General features: G+C 40.3%; 1 protein-coding gene across 7 annotated transcripts in view; it reads right to left on the reverse strand.

Moving 5' to 3' along the window:
- The window catches only part of DTNA (dystrobrevin alpha), a 234,536-nt gene that overhangs the window by 55,787 nt on the left and 157,877 nt on the right, over positions 1 to 20,872 (reverse strand). For all 7 annotated transcript variants that reach the window (XM_056331940.1, XM_056331938.1, XM_056331939.1 and 4 more), the window contains 4 exons: positions 15,928 to 16,141; positions 8,025 to 8,110; positions 6,313 to 6,467; positions 1,789 to 1,894 (listed from right to left, as the gene is read on the reverse strand). In XM_056331940.1, the coding sequence (XP_056187915.1) occupies positions 1,789 to 1,894; positions 6,313 to 6,467; positions 8,025 to 8,110; positions 15,928 to 16,141 (561 nt within the window). The remainder of the gene's footprint in view (positions 1 to 1,788; positions 1,895 to 6,312; positions 6,468 to 8,024; positions 8,111 to 15,927; positions 16,142 to 20,872) is intronic.

The raw sequence follows: 20,872 nt of genomic DNA on the forward strand, positions 1-20,872 counted from the left end.
TACTGCTATTTCTGTTCCTCTCTCCTCACTACAGCACGTACCCGATTTACCACAGAGTACTGAACATCTCCCTGTTCCCAGGCACCTTCTGCTTTTCTGTCATAAGGTTCAGTCTGGGAAGATTTGGATCAGTGCTGAGTGTATCAGGGTTTTAGTTCCTTGCCAGAATTTTGCAGGAGGAAGGGCTAGCGCTCCAGGCTGGGAAACAGTGAGAAACTGGTGAGGGACAGGGATGGATGACAAGAGCTTGAGGAAGGTGGGGAAGATAGGTGGCTCTGTAGCCAAAAAGGACTTGGGAACACCACCCTACCCACCTTGGTGCCTTTCAGTGGAAAAGGGATTTATTTAGTACAAGAATATGTACCACTTCCTCTTTCTCCTTTTATCACCAAAAAATGTCTGCACACCTCTCCTTCCACACACCACCACCCCCCCCCATTTTCTTGTAGGAAATATGGTATAAATACTTTTATTGCCTAACAAAATAAATGCATATGATCTTTTCTTCCACCTGCCCCGCCCCCTTCTTTTTCCCTGCAGCATCCCAAAGCTTCAGTTACGCTAGAGGTAAACTTTCAAGGGAGCAACAAATTAGGAATATTCAACAAGCCCCCTACACAATAACCTCTGAAGCGTACTACTGGGTTGGAAAATTGTTTACAAAAAGTCTATTTATCTGGCTAAATTAATAATTAATTTTTTTGGTATAAACTTTCTCCATTTTTAAATCTTCCTTTTTCTAGATTTAAAGTGTTGGAATAATGACCCTCAGCATCATTGCTTCCTGCTGATCATAAGCAAGACATGCCACATTAGGAACAAGCAGACAGTAAAAAGGCATTTCTTGTCTCATGTTTTTTTCTATTGTCAGTGCTGTTTGTTCTGGACAGCAGAAACTGGCTGCATTGGAGCCGGTGAACTCCTCCAGAACTACATGAGGAACTGTACAGAGTTTGTCAGAGGCAATTTGTTGGTACACACAGTGAGATGAGATGCACAAATTTTCTAGCTCTGCTCCTGCACCTTCAGTGTGGCAGCACCTTCTACAAAAACAGTGTATGAAGGGTTTGGCTGGAGGACCACGTCTGTGAGTCTGTGATCTCTTCTGCAGGCTGGAAGCTGGAAGGCTGACAAAGATATTGCTGTCCAGGGACAAGCAACATCCACTGTACAATAATCAAATTGAGTTGATCTTCATGGTCCCTTCCTGTCTTAAAATCTGTGATCTACTCATTTGGGGGATAGACTACCCTTGAAGAGAAAGAGGCATCTCACAGTTCAATCCTGATCTTCCACACAAACAAATGATAAGGACAAATCCGGAACTTTCTTTTCAGTGTATACCCTCTGGCAGCGTAGGCTTAGGAAGAGATCCTTCATATGGACCTTTTGGCTGGTATTTTGCACTGCACTGGACATCTTCTGCCAAGAATATTGCATGAACGGAAAATGCCAAGCTGTTTCTTCTCTGCTGCCGTATGTCATAGCTAATAAAAGTTGTGGCATCAATAGTTTACCAAATGTGTGTGAATGGATCAAGTCCTATCGCTCTCTGCTTATCCAGAGCACAGGAGGAGTGGACATTTCCTGAACCTAGCAAAAATTAAGCCACGTTCCTGGCCAAATGACCAACATGATTCTTTAAAGGTTTTACCCAGGACTGTAAAAATAGCACAGGGAGTCAATGAACCCAGTACAGTAACTCCTACAAAACCATCTACAGAGGGAGAAAATTATCACACAAAAGTTTACTTTTGTAACTGGATTTTGGCCGAAGCTCTTACTTACCATTTTCAACGTTTGCCAGTCGATGCAGAAGTGGTAACCACACTAGACACTGTGGCGGGGGATCAGACATGAGAGTATCCAAGAAAGTGTTTAATGTGACTTTTTTCTGCTCAAACAAGCAAACAAACAAGCACAAAGAATCAGTAATTAGACACATCAAAATGATTTTATCTTGTCCTTACAGAAACACTGGGAGTAAGTTTCAGACACTGTTTGCTTGTAGCCTGGGTTTGCTAAAAAGAAGTGATACTAGCAAAGCTTTTCTGGACTATTTTTGACAGTGACAATGTATACTACGGATGACTAGCAGTCCTTCTCACAAGGCTGGGTTGGAGACACCTAGCTCCCACTCACTTCAAAACTCTCTTCTAAAGTCATTGCCTGAAGATGATCTGTGAATAAGGTTGGTATTCAGCTCTTCATGTTTTCATGTGTTTTGAGTACTGCATAATGAGCAAAGTGCATGTCGGGTATCACTCTGTATTATCAATTTCCACACGAGAAGTCACTGCAGAGAACGACTGACAGTACTCCAACAAAGAAAATGAAAGAAAATAATGACAAGGGAGTATACTTTCAAAATAAATAGAGGGTAAGGACAGACCATCACAGGCAATTGTGTTACTGTGATTTAAGGACCTATGCCTGTCTGTTGAGTGATGGCAACTAGTTATGGGTGAGCTCTGATTGTGGGGTGTTGTGTTTGCATACACTCAGGGTCTGCAACTGTTCCTAAACCCTCAACACCTGCAAGCACTTAAAGATTTGTGTCCCTTTATTTTCAAAGGGATTTAAATTCTAAAATATCCTTGTTGATTTTAAAAACACAACTTAGGGCCTTCTGTTTCTTAGGCGTCTGGAAAAAGTCATCACAAATCTTAGTTCACTTGTTTCTTCAGACCTGCAGGTGATATTTCAGTCTGACATATCTCCACCATAAATACCTGCTCTTTCCTGCATAGTATACCAGCTACGTAAGTGTTCACTGAAGTACCTACTGGGTGGTCAAGGACAGAGAGTCCTTAAGAAATCAGCAACTGAACCTTCCTTTAGACTAAAATTAAGATGCAAAAATATTGAGCCCTGTTGAGAACGTGTGCCGATATAATTTACAGACTTACATATTTAAGTAGCATCCCCATATCCAAAGGGATTGCTAAATTTTCATATCTGATTGCATAAGCTACTGCTTTAACTTGCTAAATAACTGTGGTTACCCCATGAGGAAGCAAAACAGCAGCTATGCAGTGACATGTATCATCTCTGCGTGTTGTGGAATGCTTTTAAGAGCTGAGATTTCCAGATGGAGTGTCTGTGCTGCATTTCTATACAATTGCCACCAGATGTAAAGAAAATCATTGTTTCTCTTATATACTGAGTGATCAATGGAAAACACCTCACTCTGTAACAGTCTCAGGGCTGAAATATTGCAAGATATTGGGAAATATATAAAGATATTTGTCCCTAGGAGAAGAGAATATACTTCAGACTAGTTGTGAAAATGGTCTTGATTCTTTAATGAACAGAAATAGCTAGAATATGAGCTCTAAATCTCATTAAAATACTATCTTTTCCCACAATACCTGCAGTATGAAAGTCCAATCAAACAGCTGCCACCTGCTTGTTGCACGAATGATCTTCCCACCCACGGAGAATGGATAACCACCTCCCAAATAGGCATCCTATGCTATAAGCACCAGCTCACAGAAAAGGACCTTTCTTTTGGAGATCTGCTGTGTATGTTTGGCATGGCTTTGCTGACCAATGCCACCGGCAGATGTCTGTGTTGTCTGCAGCAGAACTGAGAACAGGAGGAAAAAAGGGAGAATGAAGTCTAGGAAAAGAAGGGTCTTCCAGTGCCCCATACTGCAGAGCTGAGTAGCCTTAAGTCTTCTCTCTGCTCTTGAAGGCAGATAAGTTGGCAGCAAACACACAACTGGTCTAAACAAGCAAATAGATGGGGAGACAAGAACAGCTCTTCCACAATGCAGTAGGCTTTTGAATGCAGGTATAATTTAAAACCTGATTTGCACCAAATAAAGCAACTCAGCTTCACTGACAGCTTTATGGCCAAACTCCTCTGGAGGCCACTGATTTTATGGATTAGAGAGAGCAGTGTCCCTTAAAAGGACACCAACAGAGCAACTTACATACATTTTAAAAGGCGTATTTTCCTCTCACTTTTTTTTTTTCTTTTTCTTTTTTCCAGCTGCTGGGAAAGTTGAAACCGAAAACTGTTTTCTAAATATATACTACATGCAGATGGAGTCTAGGTTTGTGGAATAACACTTAGCTAAGTGCTAAGAAAATGAAGTTAGTGCCTATCTTTTTAGTTTGGGATAAAAGAAAGAGAACTGAAAAGTGTTTTTTGTAATAATAGCAATAGTATAACTTAACAATAATCCTACCTATGGGGGAAAGCGGTGGCAATAAAACTCCTTTTTGAGCCACAGATTTGTATTCTGCAATATTAAGTCACTTGTTCTGGCATTTCTGTTCCATAATTTTGCTGCTGAGGAAATACTGTTGTTTCTATTTTGAACAGTCATTCAATCTAGCGGTGGTTCACAGACAGAGGAAAATACATGGTTTGATCAAGTAAACCAGTACAACGGGGAACAATAAAACATTTCTACAATAGGAAAAATCCTTTCAGATGCAAGTCGAAATGGATTTGACACCGTGAGCAGAAGATCATTCCCAGAATTTTTTCTTTCTCTGAAATTGAGAAATCTATATATCAGGGGGCTGAAAGGCTTCTGGTAAGTAAAAGTGATCCATACTGAGAACAACAGAGTGTGCCCAACATCCCAAGGTATCGACTTTTGGTAACACTAAGTGCAGCCTAAGAGAGTGAAAGAACAACCTATAGTGTAACTAAGACTGTAAACATTATTTATCATAATATCATAGGGATATGTTGTTTTGAGCCTTATTTCAAAACTCCAGTTCATCCCTAGTGAGGACATAATGAGAATTACATAAAGTAAATTTAAGTGAAATATTAGACCAGATTACAAGAGCACTTGGCTGCCTATGGATGCAAAACAGCAGCTTTGTAAATCTGCTCTGTACCTGCGTCACTCAGAGAGCTAACCCTCATTAGCTGTAAGTGGAGATTGTGAACAAAACCATCTCATGCCTGTTTGGAGACACTGCTTCTTCAAGTACCTTAGTACATCTGGTCCACTCATTTGCATGCAATGTCAATGAAAGCGCCATTTCTGATGCCTTCTCAAATAGAAAATGAGGCCTGAATGACATTTTTTCATGAAAGGAAATTGCTTTTTTCATCTTTAATAACAGCATGTCCAAGATGCAAAGCTTGAATGCCCTGTTGCCATGCAAGAGCACTCAGTTTATTACTTCAACACCAAACTACCAAAAGTCACTTCACTGTAAATTCTTATAAGATGAAGTGCTGTCTTAAGCCTTCCTCTGTGAAGCAAGACTAGTTGACACATGCAAACATTGTCATGTAAAATGATTTGGGAGATGATTCAATAGACTAATTTCAACAATGCCTTTCAGTTGACTGGAGTCCCTATTGATCAGTGATGAAACTAAGGGAAAACAAAAAATGAGACTCTGTTTTACACGAAAATGACACTACTCCTGCTCCATTCAATTTATTTGTTCAATGGTATTCAGTTAGCGTATGGAAAGACAAACAGCAGGAAAATACCACTTTATTTGCAACATTTTCCTGGTTTCTGCATCTTCCCCTACTTTATATTTACGGAATTATACAGTGTGATGTGGGGCAAGAGCCAGAAGAATTCTCTTTCTCCATTGGAGGAGTCGACCACCAGCCCCAGTTATGGGATCTTTTGAAGTGCTAGGTGATAGCGGCAGCCAATGTACTGTACTCAGTGCACCTAGAGTCTGGTGAGTTGTGGAAAAATCTCATATTTTCTTTATGATAAATTCATTGCTTTCCTGACCCTATCTCATTGACGTTATCCGTAAGAGACTAGGAATCTCCTAATACCTACTGACTCCCATTTTCAAAAAAGGTTTAAAGCAATTTTCTTCTCACTCGTAAACTTCTTGTTTACACCATCACTTGGAAAACATGTAGCTTGATTTTTTGGTAGGAGTTGAGCTTTGCATGGAGAAGTTAAAGTCTCATATATGCTTATAGCAACAAGAACTAACTGGAGTGAAGAATTGCATGTCTTGGGGTATTAATATCACCTAAATGTAAGTATCTAACTTAGGTGCTTAAATTACGAAGCTAGTCTCCTCAGGTTCCCTAATTTAGGAACATGTAAATTAAGATCCTGCTCTCTATTACTTTTTGACTCTCTTACTCCTCCATGGTTTTACGGAGAACCTATAAAGACTAGCTTCCTATTGAATGCACCTAACCTACATGCCAGAAATTAGCAAAGTGGACCCCTCCTCCACACAGCCATGTGCTTCCTGGGCAAATACGCACATATATTAAGAAAGGAATGAAGTCTTAGCCTGTTCAGAGGGGTTATTGAGATCCTGTATCTAGGATGCTCACTCTTCATTTACCTGTTGTGAGAAACAGGATTTTGCTGATTGCTCAGTATAACCAAATGAAGGCCCTTCGAAAACGGCTGTGGGCAGCTTGAGAACCTCCCGCAGAAACATGTCATATCTGCCATAAACCATCACTCCACTGGAGTCAGAAATCATTGAGAAAATATCTGAGGGGGGAAAAGACAAGAAAAGCTTCAGTAAAGAGCTACAGATATGGTCTGAATTCAGCATCGTCTGACTTGAACTTGAAGTGCTAAACAACATGTTCTTCTCACGGAAACCTCCACTGTTACTGCATCCTTAATTATAATCTTTCTCAACAGAAAACAAAGTGAATCATTTACATATTTAAAAGTAGCCGAATTTATTACTAAAATATTCCAGCTTTTTTTTCATTGTGTGTGGCCATTTTTTAAAGTGAAGTCTGATGGATGGCATGAGGCAGTAATTTAATCAGATAAGAAGGATCTGATTTGACAAGATGTGCAACATCAGCTTTTTCCCTGCTGCCAGCTTACCATGTCAGATCTGTATCTTGACAATGAGTTCATTAAGTCAGTTATTATTGTTTTGGACACACAAAGCACTGAAGGTCTTTCAAATGCATAACTTTTCACTCTTCTTTTTTCTCTTTTTTGTTCATGTATAAAAATATTGTAGTCTTATTATTGCAGAGCTGCATGTTTCTATGCCTTTACTTTCTCCCTTGTTTAAAATTATCCTAAGCTTAGCAATGGATAATAGACCAAGGAAAATCTCTCATTTTTCAGGCTGTCACGTCAGCTGCTTCATTTCCAGGAACCTGGAAGGGAAATTCTGACAACAGGACCCTGGGACTGCTGACCCAAAAAATCAGCATCGTACTCCAACCTTCCACTGGATGGATCCTGCTGATATTCTTAAAGCATCCTAGGGAACAAACAGTGTTCAATTTATAACGGTGTTCATATATAATTTATAATTTAAATTCAGTTTGCATTTGAGTTTCTACATAGAAATAATATATTAAAAATGGCACCAAATCCAGAAGACTAAATTAGCACCTGGGATTTCTACTTGTCTGCTCTAATCAACAACAATTTTTAAACTCAGTTTTCTTTGGCTGTGGTAGAAGGCTCAGAGGAAACTGAAGGTTGACATTAATCTTTTGGTCGAAAAGTCTGGAAAATAGTGTTTTTAACCTGAACTACCGACATCATAGCACTAAAGAGAATGCCTTTCTTTGCAGCTACAAGTAAACTATGCCTTGGCTATTGGGGAACTGGGAATAAATCCTGTGAAATGAGAATCTATTCTTCAAAGTAGAATGCATTAGTATATACCCTATGGGAAGAAATAAAAATAGTGCATAAATATATTGTACTTCTACATGTGAAGAGAGAGATGTCACTAAAATGAAGTTTGAAGAAATTGCTAAATGATGTTTCATGATGTTGAACATTTGAGACACTTAGCTGTACTCTGAATTCAATCATCCCAAAGGAAAAAAAGAATAACCCACCAATCAGAACTTCAATATATGCAATCTGGCTTCAAAAATAACAAAGTCCAGTGTGAGGTTCAGCCAAATGTTTAGCGGGACTTACTTGGAGAGATATATAGTGCAATTCCCAAACCCAGCCATGAAACTATAACTTATCCTAATTCCCTCTTCTTCTATGTGCACTGTTATCCTTCCAAGTACAACAATGATTAACAGGTAAATTAACACCCAAAAGACTTACATCTTAATTTGTCCATGATCTTTCCTCCACAAAGGGTTGCCAAGGCCATTTTTACAGCAAAAACGGAAATTTTACCATGTCCTTCCCTGTTCAAAAGTAGAAAGTAGACATTTTATATCCATTTTATAATATGGACCTCTTTCCATTTAAAATGTATATCATGGACATGACATGCACAGTATATGAGAATTGACATACAAAGAAATAACAAACTTTAAAATCAAAGTTTGTTTTGCTGGAACACACATCAGTACATTGGTCTGTAAAGATCTCAGAACAGATTTATTGTGTATATGAAGCTCAGTATTAAACTGTTTATCTCATTATAGACTAAGGCAATGATTATTACTGCTATTTGTGCTACAGTAGCACTGGAAAACACCTATCACACTCGTGATCTCCCTATACCCTAAGTGCACTGTGCATCTTCTGTCCCCAGAAGACCGCGAGTAAGTGCAAAAATCAATGCAGGGAATGCATGTGTAAAAGCAGAAAGGGCTCACATGATTGCATAAGCTGCATATTATACCTGTTAGCAAGTCGTGACAATTGCCTTTTAAATGATTCACCAGAACCCTATGAACCTTTAAGAATGACTCTGCTGAAAAATGGGGAATACACCGGCATCCACAGCAAGCGCAGGACATTTGTTGTGAGATGTGGAAGAGTTCTGTCCCTGGTTTGTTCAAGCGGAGGCCATGTCTGGTGCTCTATTGTCAACTTGAAATGCATAATGTATTAAACCCCAAATGCACACAGGAGTATGCCTTGGGGCAAAAAGACATAGTTTTTTCTGTAAATCCAGTCACTTTCAGGTAAAAACAAAAGACTTTTTTTTTTCTTCCTGAAAGGGTCAGACCATATACTGCACTTTCAGGACGCTGTGTTCACCTTTAGCCGTTGTCAGCTCTTCCTTCAACTGCCTTGAAGCACACAATGGCTTAACTTTATTGCTCCTCTTGCTGTCCTCATTCTCCTTCTACAGTCATGATGGTTCCCATTGATTACCTGCCATTATATAAACCTTGGTGTCTTCGAGCTGCATGAGTAATACATGACTTCACACACTGCAAGGCACTCTTAGCTCCTAAAAGACCAATCCCTCCACTTTAGGCAAAACCAAGTCCAGCATTGACAGGAATGGCTGAACAAAAATGCTGCAATGTTAAGTCCCTTTCCAAAGACGAGCATGAACATGCTCTTCTAAGTTCATCTGCTTTTTAATGTTTGTTTTTTTGGCATCTGTCGTGGTTTAACCCCAGCTGGCAACTAAGTACCACACCGCTGCTTGCTCACTCTGCCCCCCATCCACACCCAAGTGGGATGGGGAGGAGAACCAGAAAATGGTAAATCCTGTGGGTTGCGATTGAACAGTTTAAGAATTGAAGTAAAACTAATAACAACAACAATAATAATTGTAATGAAGAGGAGAGGGACAGAGAGAAATACAACCCAAGGGAAAAAAACCAAGTGACACACAATATAACTGCTCACCACCTGCTGACCGATGCCCAGACAGTCCCTGAGCAGTGATCAGCAGCTCCTGGCCGACTCCGCCAGTTTATATACTGAGCATGGCGTTATATGGTATGGAATATCCCTTTGGCCAGTTTGGGTCACCTGTCCTGGCTGTGTCCTCTCTCAATTTCCCGTGCCCCTCCAGCCCTCCCGCTGGCAGGGCCCAAGGAACGGTAAAGTCCTTGACTCAGTATAAACATTACCTGGCAACAACTAAAACCATTGTGTGTTATCAGCATTATTCGCACACTAAATCTAACACACGGCACTGCACCAGCTACTAAAAAGAAAATTAACTCTGTCCCAGACAAAATCAGGACAATGTCCAAATGGTGAAATGTGTTTTTTCTTGGAATTCTCAGTCTTACTATAAGTCAGTAAGAGTCCACAGTTGCACCGGAGCAACTTTTATCTGTCATCCAAACACCTTAGCATTACTTAATAGCTTCCCATATGCCTGTTTAATGACATCAGTGGGAACACATTGTCATCATGATTTAAAAAAAGAGACAGTCAGCCAGTATTTGTGAGCTGAGCAAAACGGCACCCGTTCCTCCTTCTAAATTCTACTGACAGGGCTAATGATGGTACCAGATAATAAAAAATTTGCATCATTTTTTGAAAGTGGGGTTTCTATGACCTTCAGTCTTTACTCTGTCAGGGAATATTATGTTTATAAGAGATTTCCTGTTAAAATATATGTAATTACGTCTTACATAAGATAGCCCAACTGCAATAGCAATATATAGAAATCTAGCTCTTCATCAATATTTCTGTTTCACTCTGTTGATTATCACTCATAACTCAAATGAAGAAAATTGTGTTTGATCAGAATTAAAAGATAAGCTGATCCTGGAAAGACACAGAGCCTGTGACTGTGTCTCCCTGCTAACCCCAAACCAGACTAATACAGTAATATATACATACACAGTAGACATGAATGGTATATCAGTACGTTAAAGATGTTACATGCTGGCTTTTGTGCATTTTCTTTTTCACTACATTGTGTTCTCTTTGACTGGCTTTATAAGATTAAAATCACAGTATAGGAATTTCCAGTCTTCTGTATTTCTGTCCTTTGTTGATTGGATTCTAATTTGTGTAAACCAGGACCTAGCATTGCTACAAAAATTGGTCACTTTGTGGTCTTTTTGTGGCTGCTACCCTTTAAACCTTTGGGATTCTCCTGCACTGTTTCATCACGAGTTTTTCACCTGCCTTTAAAAGAGCTGTTATACTTAAGAAAAGTAAATGCTAAGTGGAAGCAATGGCATTATGAAGAAGCTATGGAAGAATCAGAGGAAAAACTAAAGCCCATGTGGAAGTGCTTCAGATTTACATTATTCTTCCCAGTAGGTTTAGTTACATTTACTAATAGGATTATATTCTTGAATGGCAGACACATATCAAATCGCCTTCAGCTTTCTACCCCAGAGCTATCAGCTTTTCCCATACTCAGTTATGGAACGGAAAAAAGAAAAGATTTAATTTATCTTTTCAGTCTCTCCATTTGAATTGATTAGTTTTGACACTGTATTTTGTATCGGTCATTTGTATTCATAAAGGCATCACTACAGCCAGTACAAATTCAGTTTGCCCTCCAAATATATATGTCTCTGTGTATTTGTGTGTGTACATATACACACATGCATATATAAATATACATGACTGATGAACTGACAGGATAATGGGGCCCAAGACCTGCCAATATCATTTGGATCCAGAAGTGCCCTAAGCCATGTCTAAGCACTACAGATGCCCTCGACTGGCAGCACTGGGGCATCACAGTGTTTGCCTGGTAAAAGCAAATGCTGAAGCAGTGGCTCACAGCAGCGTGAAGATCTCTATTGTAAAGTCAGTGCTCCCTCAAGCTTTAGGCTGGCTAATGCAAAGAGTGGGAACAGGAGAGGACAGAAAATATTTTGATTTTATATAGCACCTCTCTTACTGAGATTACTCTTCAGATCCCTACAGAAAAGCACTAAAAGCATGATATGAAGGAGGATAAACTTCTTACGTCTGCAGTATTACGTTGTTGTTGATGGTGCCATATACAGAGTAAAATATGCTGAACAACTCAGGGGTTCTCAACAACACTAGGGTGGAAATTCATCACGTATTGTACTTTTGGTAAGAAGCACTAAGTTGTCCCTGCCCATAACAGGGGGGGTGGACTAGATGATCTTCAAAGGTCCCTTCCAACCCAAACCATTCTGTGATTCTGTTTATTGGTGATGCTAAAAGCAAACCTTGAAGCTGATGTGCACTTAGCGACAACACAGGATGGAGTACCTAGGAAAGGGAATGAAGTCCAGGGCTTAAGGTTATCTCCTATGGCTTGGGGACAAAAGGGCGAAAAATAATACATTATTTTAGACACCAGAGCAGAGGGTTTCTTCCTCAAATTTGTGGCTGCTGAGACAGACAGACTCTTCCCCAGAGCAAGGAAGCCCCACAGACTGCCTGGTAAAATCCACACACCATAAGGGGCTAAGTACAGCTCCAGGGCTGAATTTGCCTTTCAGGTCAGCAAGAAGAGCAGTACCAAATGGATGATGCCGACTTTTGTCAGGATCTGCAGTAGTACTCACACTGAGACAGCCATATGGTGGGGAAAGCTATAAAGAAATTACAACACATCTTTCGAAATAGCAAATGTGTCCCATGAAATGGACATCGAGAAAATAGGATTCTTCTCATTAACTAGAAATGAAGTGGTGTTCCCCTAACACTTTAAATTATCTTTTCCAAAAGTAATGAAACTCCTTTGGTCTTGTGGGCCTCCTACTGCCCACCTTAATCAGAGCAGCCAATTCTGAAATGTCAGAGGCTGTAATTAAAAATTCCTATTTTCACAAACAGGTTTCAGAGAGGAAATTTTATTGGAATCAAGCAAAATTCTTTCATTTAGAAGAGCAAAATGCATAATGACCAAATCTCTGAAATGCATGTTTTGCTGGACTTCCTTTGTAAAATCTAGCTGGCCTGTATGGCTTTCAAAGATTAGTGAAGGTGGAGAAGAGAGAAATAAACACTTTACAGCACTGAATAAATGGATGAGCAAGAAGTTACACTTCCAAAACAGATACTGAACATCTTTATGTATTGAACTCATACGACTCAAATGTGCATTTGATTAAACAAGGGCACACATATTTCCTCTTTTCTTTGTAGAAGTCAAGCCCCTCCAGCCAGATTGGGTCTGTTTCATAGCCCAGAGCTCACAGCTCCATTTGTAATACAGGTATGTCAAGGGACAGCAAAAATTCAGGTATTTTCTTGTCAGTTAAACTGTGCAGCAGGGAATAGCTGTATTGCAATACTGAGTCAGTGCTGAAGATGATCTAGCACAGAATATTTTACAGTCTGTTTAAAAGTGTCTTTTTGGGAATGAGATTTGATTTGATTGAATGAGGCTGACATCCCACCTAGCTGTCTAAGCTTTGACACCGGCCTGAGATGGATTTTTCAGAGAGGTTTGAACTTGTCGTGTTTTGATACAGCCCTTGTGTGCCAGTGATGAAAGTATGCTATTATTTCATAAAGCCAGTTAATCACCTTAGATCTTGAAGGAAAAGCCATTGGCCAGTTTTAATGTGCAGTTAAAAACACACATCAGGCATGTTTTTGTACAGACATTTTAAAGTGTGACCACCTCATTCTGCTCACTGGTTTTGGTCTGTCAGGGCCCTCTACCCCATGATGATGCTTTTCACAAACTAATGGCAAATTAATTGAAGCAGCATTTCTGTTGGTGAATTTTGATTTTGTTGACTTGCAGTTTTATAAGATTGCACTTTAGTTTTGGCTTACCGTGAATACACGTCACACTCAGCATCATGTGAAATCTTATACACAATATTTTACCCCACTTTTTCCTCCCATCAGGGTTGAGCAGAAAGGAAATATAATTATCTGTAGTCCTAATGAATCCTCAAGGCCATGCAAAAACAAAAAATCTGGAATGAAAGTTCAGCACAGGCAGTGGGGCAAGCTGGCACACATGCCACAGCATTCTACTGTGGTTCCTCTTAAGTTTTGCTAGCCAGGTTCTAGTTCCTGAGAAGACATCTTATTGCAGGCCTAGGGAAATACTCCTTGCCAGAAGGCAGAGAAACCTGCCAGGTTTTCAGCAGGCTATAAATGAAGGAAGAAGCTCTGTAAAGCTTGGAGGATCTTCAGCCAGCACAGTACCCATGGGGTAGGATATATTAACTAGAACTAAATAAGTGAGACAGTGGAAGTCTTATTCAATTTTAAATCACACATTAACTTGTCCCTTGTGGTCCTTTCATACATGTTAAGTTGTTGACTCCATTTCTCCATTCTCTTTCTTTGCACTTCAAATGGGACATGAGAAACCGCACCACCTTTTCTGGACCTGCCCTCAGTACAGCAAGAGCAGCCATCAATCTGTGTAGCCACAAACACCAAAACAAACACCATCCATGATTACTTAAGAACAGCCTTCTCATTTATAATACAGAGCTATTTGGCCTTGGTCTACTGGTTTTTGATCTTAGAAAGCTGTTCTGGGGTTTTTAGGGGTTTGGGTTTTGTTTTTTTTCATTGCCTGCATTCATATGATCAAAAGTGATCATATTAACATTCATTAATAAACATGAAAAATAATTCCTTAGTAGCTACCTAGAAATTTGGATAGCATTTCTGCAGGCCAACTGTTTCCTTGAAACACAAGACTAAGAAATACAGGAGTGAACCCAGATCAAAGATAACATTATTTTAGGGGTGACCATCGTGATTTCAGTATGATTCATGCACCTAGTAAACCCCTCCTTTCATCAGAGAAGACTGCAGGCAATTTAGTTTAACTGTCCAGTTCCTACAAATGGGGGGAGAGTGAGAAAAAGACTCCATCCTGCCTCACAGTCCCACCTCTGCTCCCCCTGTATGGGAAGTGCATCTGTGCACCCCACTCAGGGGCAGCACGACAGGCTGAGCTGCTGCTTGGCAAAGGGAGCGAGGGTCCCAGCCTCTTCACCCTGGGACGGCCTGACGGGAGCCCAGAAACAGGTCATGACCCACAGCACGTTGGACATTTTCAGGGAAAGCAAAACCTTACCCTTTTAAGCATACTCTCTGTTTCCCTATAGGGGAGAAAATTCCTCTCCTCCATTTTGCTGCAAGTAGCCTCAATGTCTAGCTGAGATCTTTGCCCCTTTACAGCGAGGTACAAAACAAGCACGTTATTGCAGGTCTTGCTTCCACAGTCCTGGGTCTTTCCCTGTGTTTACCAGCTGGGAAGCAGTTTGCTCGCGGCATGCAGCAATGCATGCATCTGGCCATTTTCATCGTCCTTTAGTGTTCTTGTCATAGCCACAATGGTATAAATTAAAATGCCTGTTCCTTCTTTTATTGCCCTTGAGGGGAGAAATATATTCCTGAAGGCTATGGTTGCACAACGGATTGGCTTCTTTTTCTTCCCCTCTAAGGGGCCGGAGGGGAGGTAGAGTGCAGCCTCTTCATGTGGAACATCTACTTTTTCTCCCTGTTGCCATGGTGACAGAGCTGCTGGCTGGTCTAGCTCCAAAAGGTGCTTGATGACACCCAGCACTGGGGCCCTCAGCAAAAGGATGGAAATGAGGGAGGGGGAGAGGCGCAGCATCCTTATTTTAATGTGTCATGGCCAGTGTTTTCACTGGTGAATTTTCAAGATATAAACCATAAAGAGGCAATAGGTCATCTGCATCTGTCAGACTTAACCACTGTTCTCCAATAATTCGGTTTTGAGGATTACAAACATTGTACAGGTTGATAACCATATATTCTGAAACTGTAATACACATACACAGTATATGCATTGAGGTAATTGGCTTGCTCTATCTCAAACTTGCCCTTTTTTTAATATGGGTCCCATGCAGTAATAAACAACATTAATTTTATCACCTCCAGGTCTTTATCCTATTTCTGTCATGGTCTCAAAATCATGCTGCACTGGCATGAGCCAGAAAAAAAAAAATTGCTTACAGCTGCAAGAACTTGCCGGAAAATGAGCTCTTTCAAAATAATGAGCTATTAACCCATGGCACTGCTGCAGAGGCATTGCAGTGGTGTCAGCCACTGGTGCATCAATAAATAACAAGGCAAATTAGAAGTGGATGTAAATTTGTTTCTGTAGATAACTCTTCTTTGATATAAACTGGAACGAGTCTGAGTAACTGGATGAAAACACAATTGTGCTGAATTTGGCTTGACAGAAAGGAAAGCAGAGGTCTTTAATTTAGGTTTTCTCCCTTGTTAGCACTATTCACACGCTCATTATTTGGGTCAGAATTGAGCTTGTTTAATTGTTTTCCAAAGATATTTCTGGAGTAAGTATAATCCTTTCACCAGTTGGGAGAAGAGGGAAGAAAGGCAGACTTACGGATCAAAGGCCGCTAGCAAGAAGTTGAGCAGTAAGCTGATGGATTGCTCCACGTTGATCTGGTGGGTTGTCGGCATCCGTTTGTTGAGCTGGTAGAAGATTGTTGAAATCACAGCTTCCAGCCGAGCCACGTTCAGTTCGATGCTGGGGTCCAGGTTGTTCAGTGCGTTTTCCCGCAAGGCTTCTATTACGTTCCAGATGTCCACCAGGTGCACTACGGGACAGGACAGACAAGAGTCGGCAGGAGCACGTGCTCCTGAAAGCAACTGAGAAAAAAAAGTCACCTTATCCCACAGGGTGCGGAATAACAGAACCACACAGGATATGCTTCATGAATAATAAAGCAAATGAATGTACTTTCCATCACTGAAATTTGAACTTGGTGGAGGAATGGGCAGATAAAATTCAAATCCGTTAATAAGCAAACAATATATTGATATTATTAGTTGCAATGAGTACAACTTCAGCTTGGGAAATCATTCCTCACTGCATAAAGTATTCAAGTAAAAATCCCTATTTTATTGAAATTGCTGGAAGGTAAACATATGCTAATTGTTTTTCTAAATCATGCCTCTATGAACCTCCATTCAGAAATTACTCTTAGATATTAATTTGCATAGCAGATGGGCTTTTCAGAAGATTCTATGAATGCTAAGTGCTTATCACGTACTGACATTTTGAAAATTCTTTTCAGCAATTTGTACGGAAAGCAAAATATTTTACAGAAACAGAATTGTAACTGAGTCAGGGTAGACAAGCTACATTTAAACAAAGAACATGCAATGAACTGACCCCAAAGTCATATTTTGTATCTTCTAAATATATTCGCTAAATGATTTGTTAAATCTTTCTCTTTGATAAAGCCGTGGTCTAAGCTGAATTTGATGGGGGCTGGTTTTACCTACAAGGACAGCTTGAAGGACAATCTCTGCTCACCCTTCAGATTGTACCCAAACAGAAATCTTGTTTGCATAGCACTGTTATTGTGGCAGAATGATCAGTTTGCCGCAGATTGGCATTTCTAAAAGTGGTGGACCATGCCAAAAATAAAAAAACCCTACAGTCATTCAAGATTTGGATTTTGTTCAAGCCTGAACGCAAAGAATCATTTTTATTTTTTTTATCTTAAGCATTACTCACTGTCCTACTAAACTGTCAATAAGAAACAAATCATGAGGTTCAGGGAGCAAATTTTGGTTTTTTTTTACCAGAGAAACTGTGTACTTCTTATTACTTAGCATAGCAATATTTCTTATGACATGTCAAGAACCATCTGTATGCGGAAGGAGATGCATTTTTTTGTGGAAAGAGAAATTTTATTCTAACCCTCATCATTATATTTTTACTTGCTTGTTTTGCAGGTGCTGTCTCAGACTGCAATATGACATGATGGTCTGATGGCAGGGAAATGTAAGCTGAAACCAGATAGATAATGAAACCAGATATAGTCCTTTTACTTAGTCTAGAGATTTCCCCTATGATTAGGTTTCCTTTTTTTCTGCTTCAGGAAAAAAACCCCAACCTCTAATGCCCTGTGGTGGCATGTGTAAGCCCAAGGAGGAAGATACATCATACAGGTGAGCGGCAACAGCAGCAACAACTACTTCAGGCACTAGACAAGGCACTTCACTTCTTGCTGTTCCCTAGCAAACAATTGGGAAAAACTGAAAGATGCAGTCCCATTGTGACACCTAAGTATTTATTTGGCCTTTGTAATACAAGGAAACTTCTATAGGTGACCTCATATACTGGCAAGTTGTCTTCAGAGTGTCATCCTGAATTAAGACATGTGGGCGGAACATACATCCTCTCGGAACTCTTCCTTTTTATCTTCTAGCTGGTGGAAGAGCAGCCTCCCTGTAAAAATATCTGGCATAGGTCTCAGATCCTTTTAATGCAGGCATTCCCATTCAATCAGTTTTCACTGTCAAGTTCCCACAGAGGTAACGTGGGTAAATGGGAAATGAACAGCCTCCAGGAAGACAGCCTGCACAGAACTGTCCCCTTCCGGGCACCTACGCCACATGGCTCAGAGGCCAGACAAGGCAGAGAATGGAAGAAGTCACCAGAAAGCAAGCCGCTGTCTGGTCCAGGGGAGAAGGGTTAATGAGCTTTGCCCACTCTGGGTCACCACTGTAAAGCTGCCAAGGAAGAAATACAGAGCAACACGCCAGAAGATGCAGCAACAGGCTGGACCATGCGCATGTATTTTGTGGCCTTATTAAGAGGGGAAAGGCAGGCAGAAAGGAGAAGGTTAAGTGTGATGTTTCTCTCAAGGTCTAGCTGTCGCTGGCCCTGAGGGCTGTCTCTCTGGTAATTCAGACCAAGAAGACGAAGGAGAAGGTGCTTCCACTAGCAGTTTTACCAGGCTGGCTTCTGGGTGTGAGGGTATGTGTGCAAACTGTCAGACCCAAACTGCAACTACACTAACAAGATAACAACGTGAGAAATTACCAGGCATGACAAACAGCAAAAAGGGATTAATGCATATGCAGATGGCTGACCTTGACTTGAGGCTACACTAACAAGACAGCAACCTGAGGAACAGCACAAACAGGGGTACTAGCTTAACAGCACTGCTGACCAAGGAAGAAATTACTATGGCAACTCCATCATAAATACTGAATAAGGACGTAAAGTCAGCAACATTAGAGCTAGTGGGGAAAGAATAAATATGGACAGGCTGTTCATCTGGGGGTGCATGCCTGTGGTAGAGGAAAAAAGCATGGGAGCGGAAAAGGGGAATTTGAAGGGTAACAAATCGTGTCATCAGAGTTGCCCAGGGTACCTTTCAAGCAGCCCTGCACCTGACCAGCGTGAAGGAATGAACACAGCCGGAAGCCCACTGTTTTGACCATACGTGTTTACTTCTGCAGTTACAGGCAACTGGGATGGTTTCCCTAGCACTGATAAAAGGACATCCGGGGAGGATGAACCAGACATCCAGACTCCCTGACAGTGAGAATTTCACACAGCAATTTAACTTTAATTGCCATAGCCTAGTAGTGGAAAACTTGAATAAGAAAGCATGGAGGAAAACAGTTGTCATAATGAATGAGGCTGAAATGGGTGTTGGTGTCTCTATTCTTCACAAGATTCAGTACTGATACTATGTGGCTGTCAGATTTTCATGGTTTTTCTATCTTTTCCCACTGATACTATATTTTTCATAGCCTAGTCATATCTAGAGTTAAGTTCGATGATGGTCCTGGGAAGGGAAATATCCAGAGGCTAGCAGACATGGGTCTAATAATATCAGTACACTAACATATCTGAAAAAAAATACTGGTTTCAGTGTTAACTGTAACCCGAAAGCCTCATAAGCTATCCTGATATTCATTGGTATGCCAGAAAGGTAGGGCACAAGACTAAGAAAATGACTTATTGGAAATTACACAGCAGTAAAAGTCCCCAACCCACCATAAAATATTAGTCTCAAGGAACTGCTGTGCATTTGTACTGTAAATAATTTTACTTGGGCTTTTTTTCAAGAAACACTTTAGTTCCACTCGAAGCTGAATAAACAATTCTATTGCACTATTTTATTTTGTTTCTTATTAATGAATTTCAAATCTCTCTGCAAAGGCTGGAAAGTAGTAATTCCTGGAGGAGGTAATGGAAGATGGACAAAAGCCAGCCATTATACAAGATCTACTACTTTTGAAAATATCTGCTGATATGACTAGCTCAAAATCACAAGGGGAGCTCGTTCAACTGCTACACAGAGGAATGAAGTCTCTGGCTTTTTTTTAAGTCAGTTGTTATGGACAAGAATTCACCCATCTCAATTTAAATGTCAAAAGTTAGGTGTCTACTGTCAGCTGGTGATCAAGGCTTCCTCTAATGTCAGCAAAAGAAAAAGGCACCTTAAAGCAGCTGTCTGGAGACAGGTGGGTGAACAGTGCTTTGAAGGTCCCCATACTTCTTCACTGACTACAGACAAAGCCTAAAGCAATGAGTTTACACGAGACATGTAACCTCAGAGGTGAGATGTTAACTCAAGTTAACCGAGATGAACCCACACCTTGCTCTTTAAACATTAATAAAAGATGTCTTTCCTGTTCCGACTACTACATGGCCTAGAATAATTTAGGTTTTATATAAAATATGAATAATAAATACTTTAATCTGTAGGAACAGCTACTAGATCCTGTCAAAGCCACAGCCTCTTACACCGAATTGCTTAACCTTGGGCAGATTGCATCTGGGCGTAATGCCCTCCTGATCACTTCAAATCGTATTTTTTTAAAGGTTTACTCACATAGTAAGCAAACTTACTATTATATCATGCTGTCAAGTTAACCTATCAACATTGGGAAAAGGCAGAGTAAAACACAGGCTTCTCTGCAAACTCCACTCTATTCCTTTGTACTACTAGAAATTCACGTCAACAAGCAATATATCTGTAGTCTTTTCAGTGTAACAACAGAACATCAACCTTGCAAACCTTGCATAAGCTTAACATTCCTCTCATTTTAATTTTCATCTTCTGTTACTCATTTTCTGTAATACCTGCTATGCTCAGTTATTTATTTATCCATCACTGAGAATGTTTTAATCTCACTGAAGAAGGCATATCTCCTTACTTTGTTTGCACAGTATTGCAATAAAACCTGAATTTGATTTCTACGTATACTGTGATGCTAACAAGAAGAGTTTGCAGTGTAACAAACTAGCCTACAGGTGTAGGGGAGCTTTCTGTTTCCCCAAATCTGCCTTAAATTCCCTCAACAAAGTAAAACTCCACAAGTATGTTTTCGGCTTCTCATTGCTGTTGCTGCTTTTGCTGCCTTACTTGCAATTCCCTCTGAAAAGGGAATCATCCCTCAGCATGAGAAAGGTAGCTTTTCAGAAGTGGATCTGTAAAACTATAGAAAGCTGTCAGGATTTCTTCAGTGTCAGCAGATGATCACCAGGCAGTAGGAGTAAAAAGCTGCTTGTATCT

The sequence above is a fragment of the Falco biarmicus genome, chromosome 3 (genome assembly GCF_023638135.1).
Source record: "Falco biarmicus isolate bFalBia1 chromosome 3, bFalBia1.pri, whole genome shotgun sequence".
Lineage (NCBI taxonomy): Eukaryota > Metazoa > Chordata > Aves > Falconiformes > Falconidae > Falco > Falco biarmicus.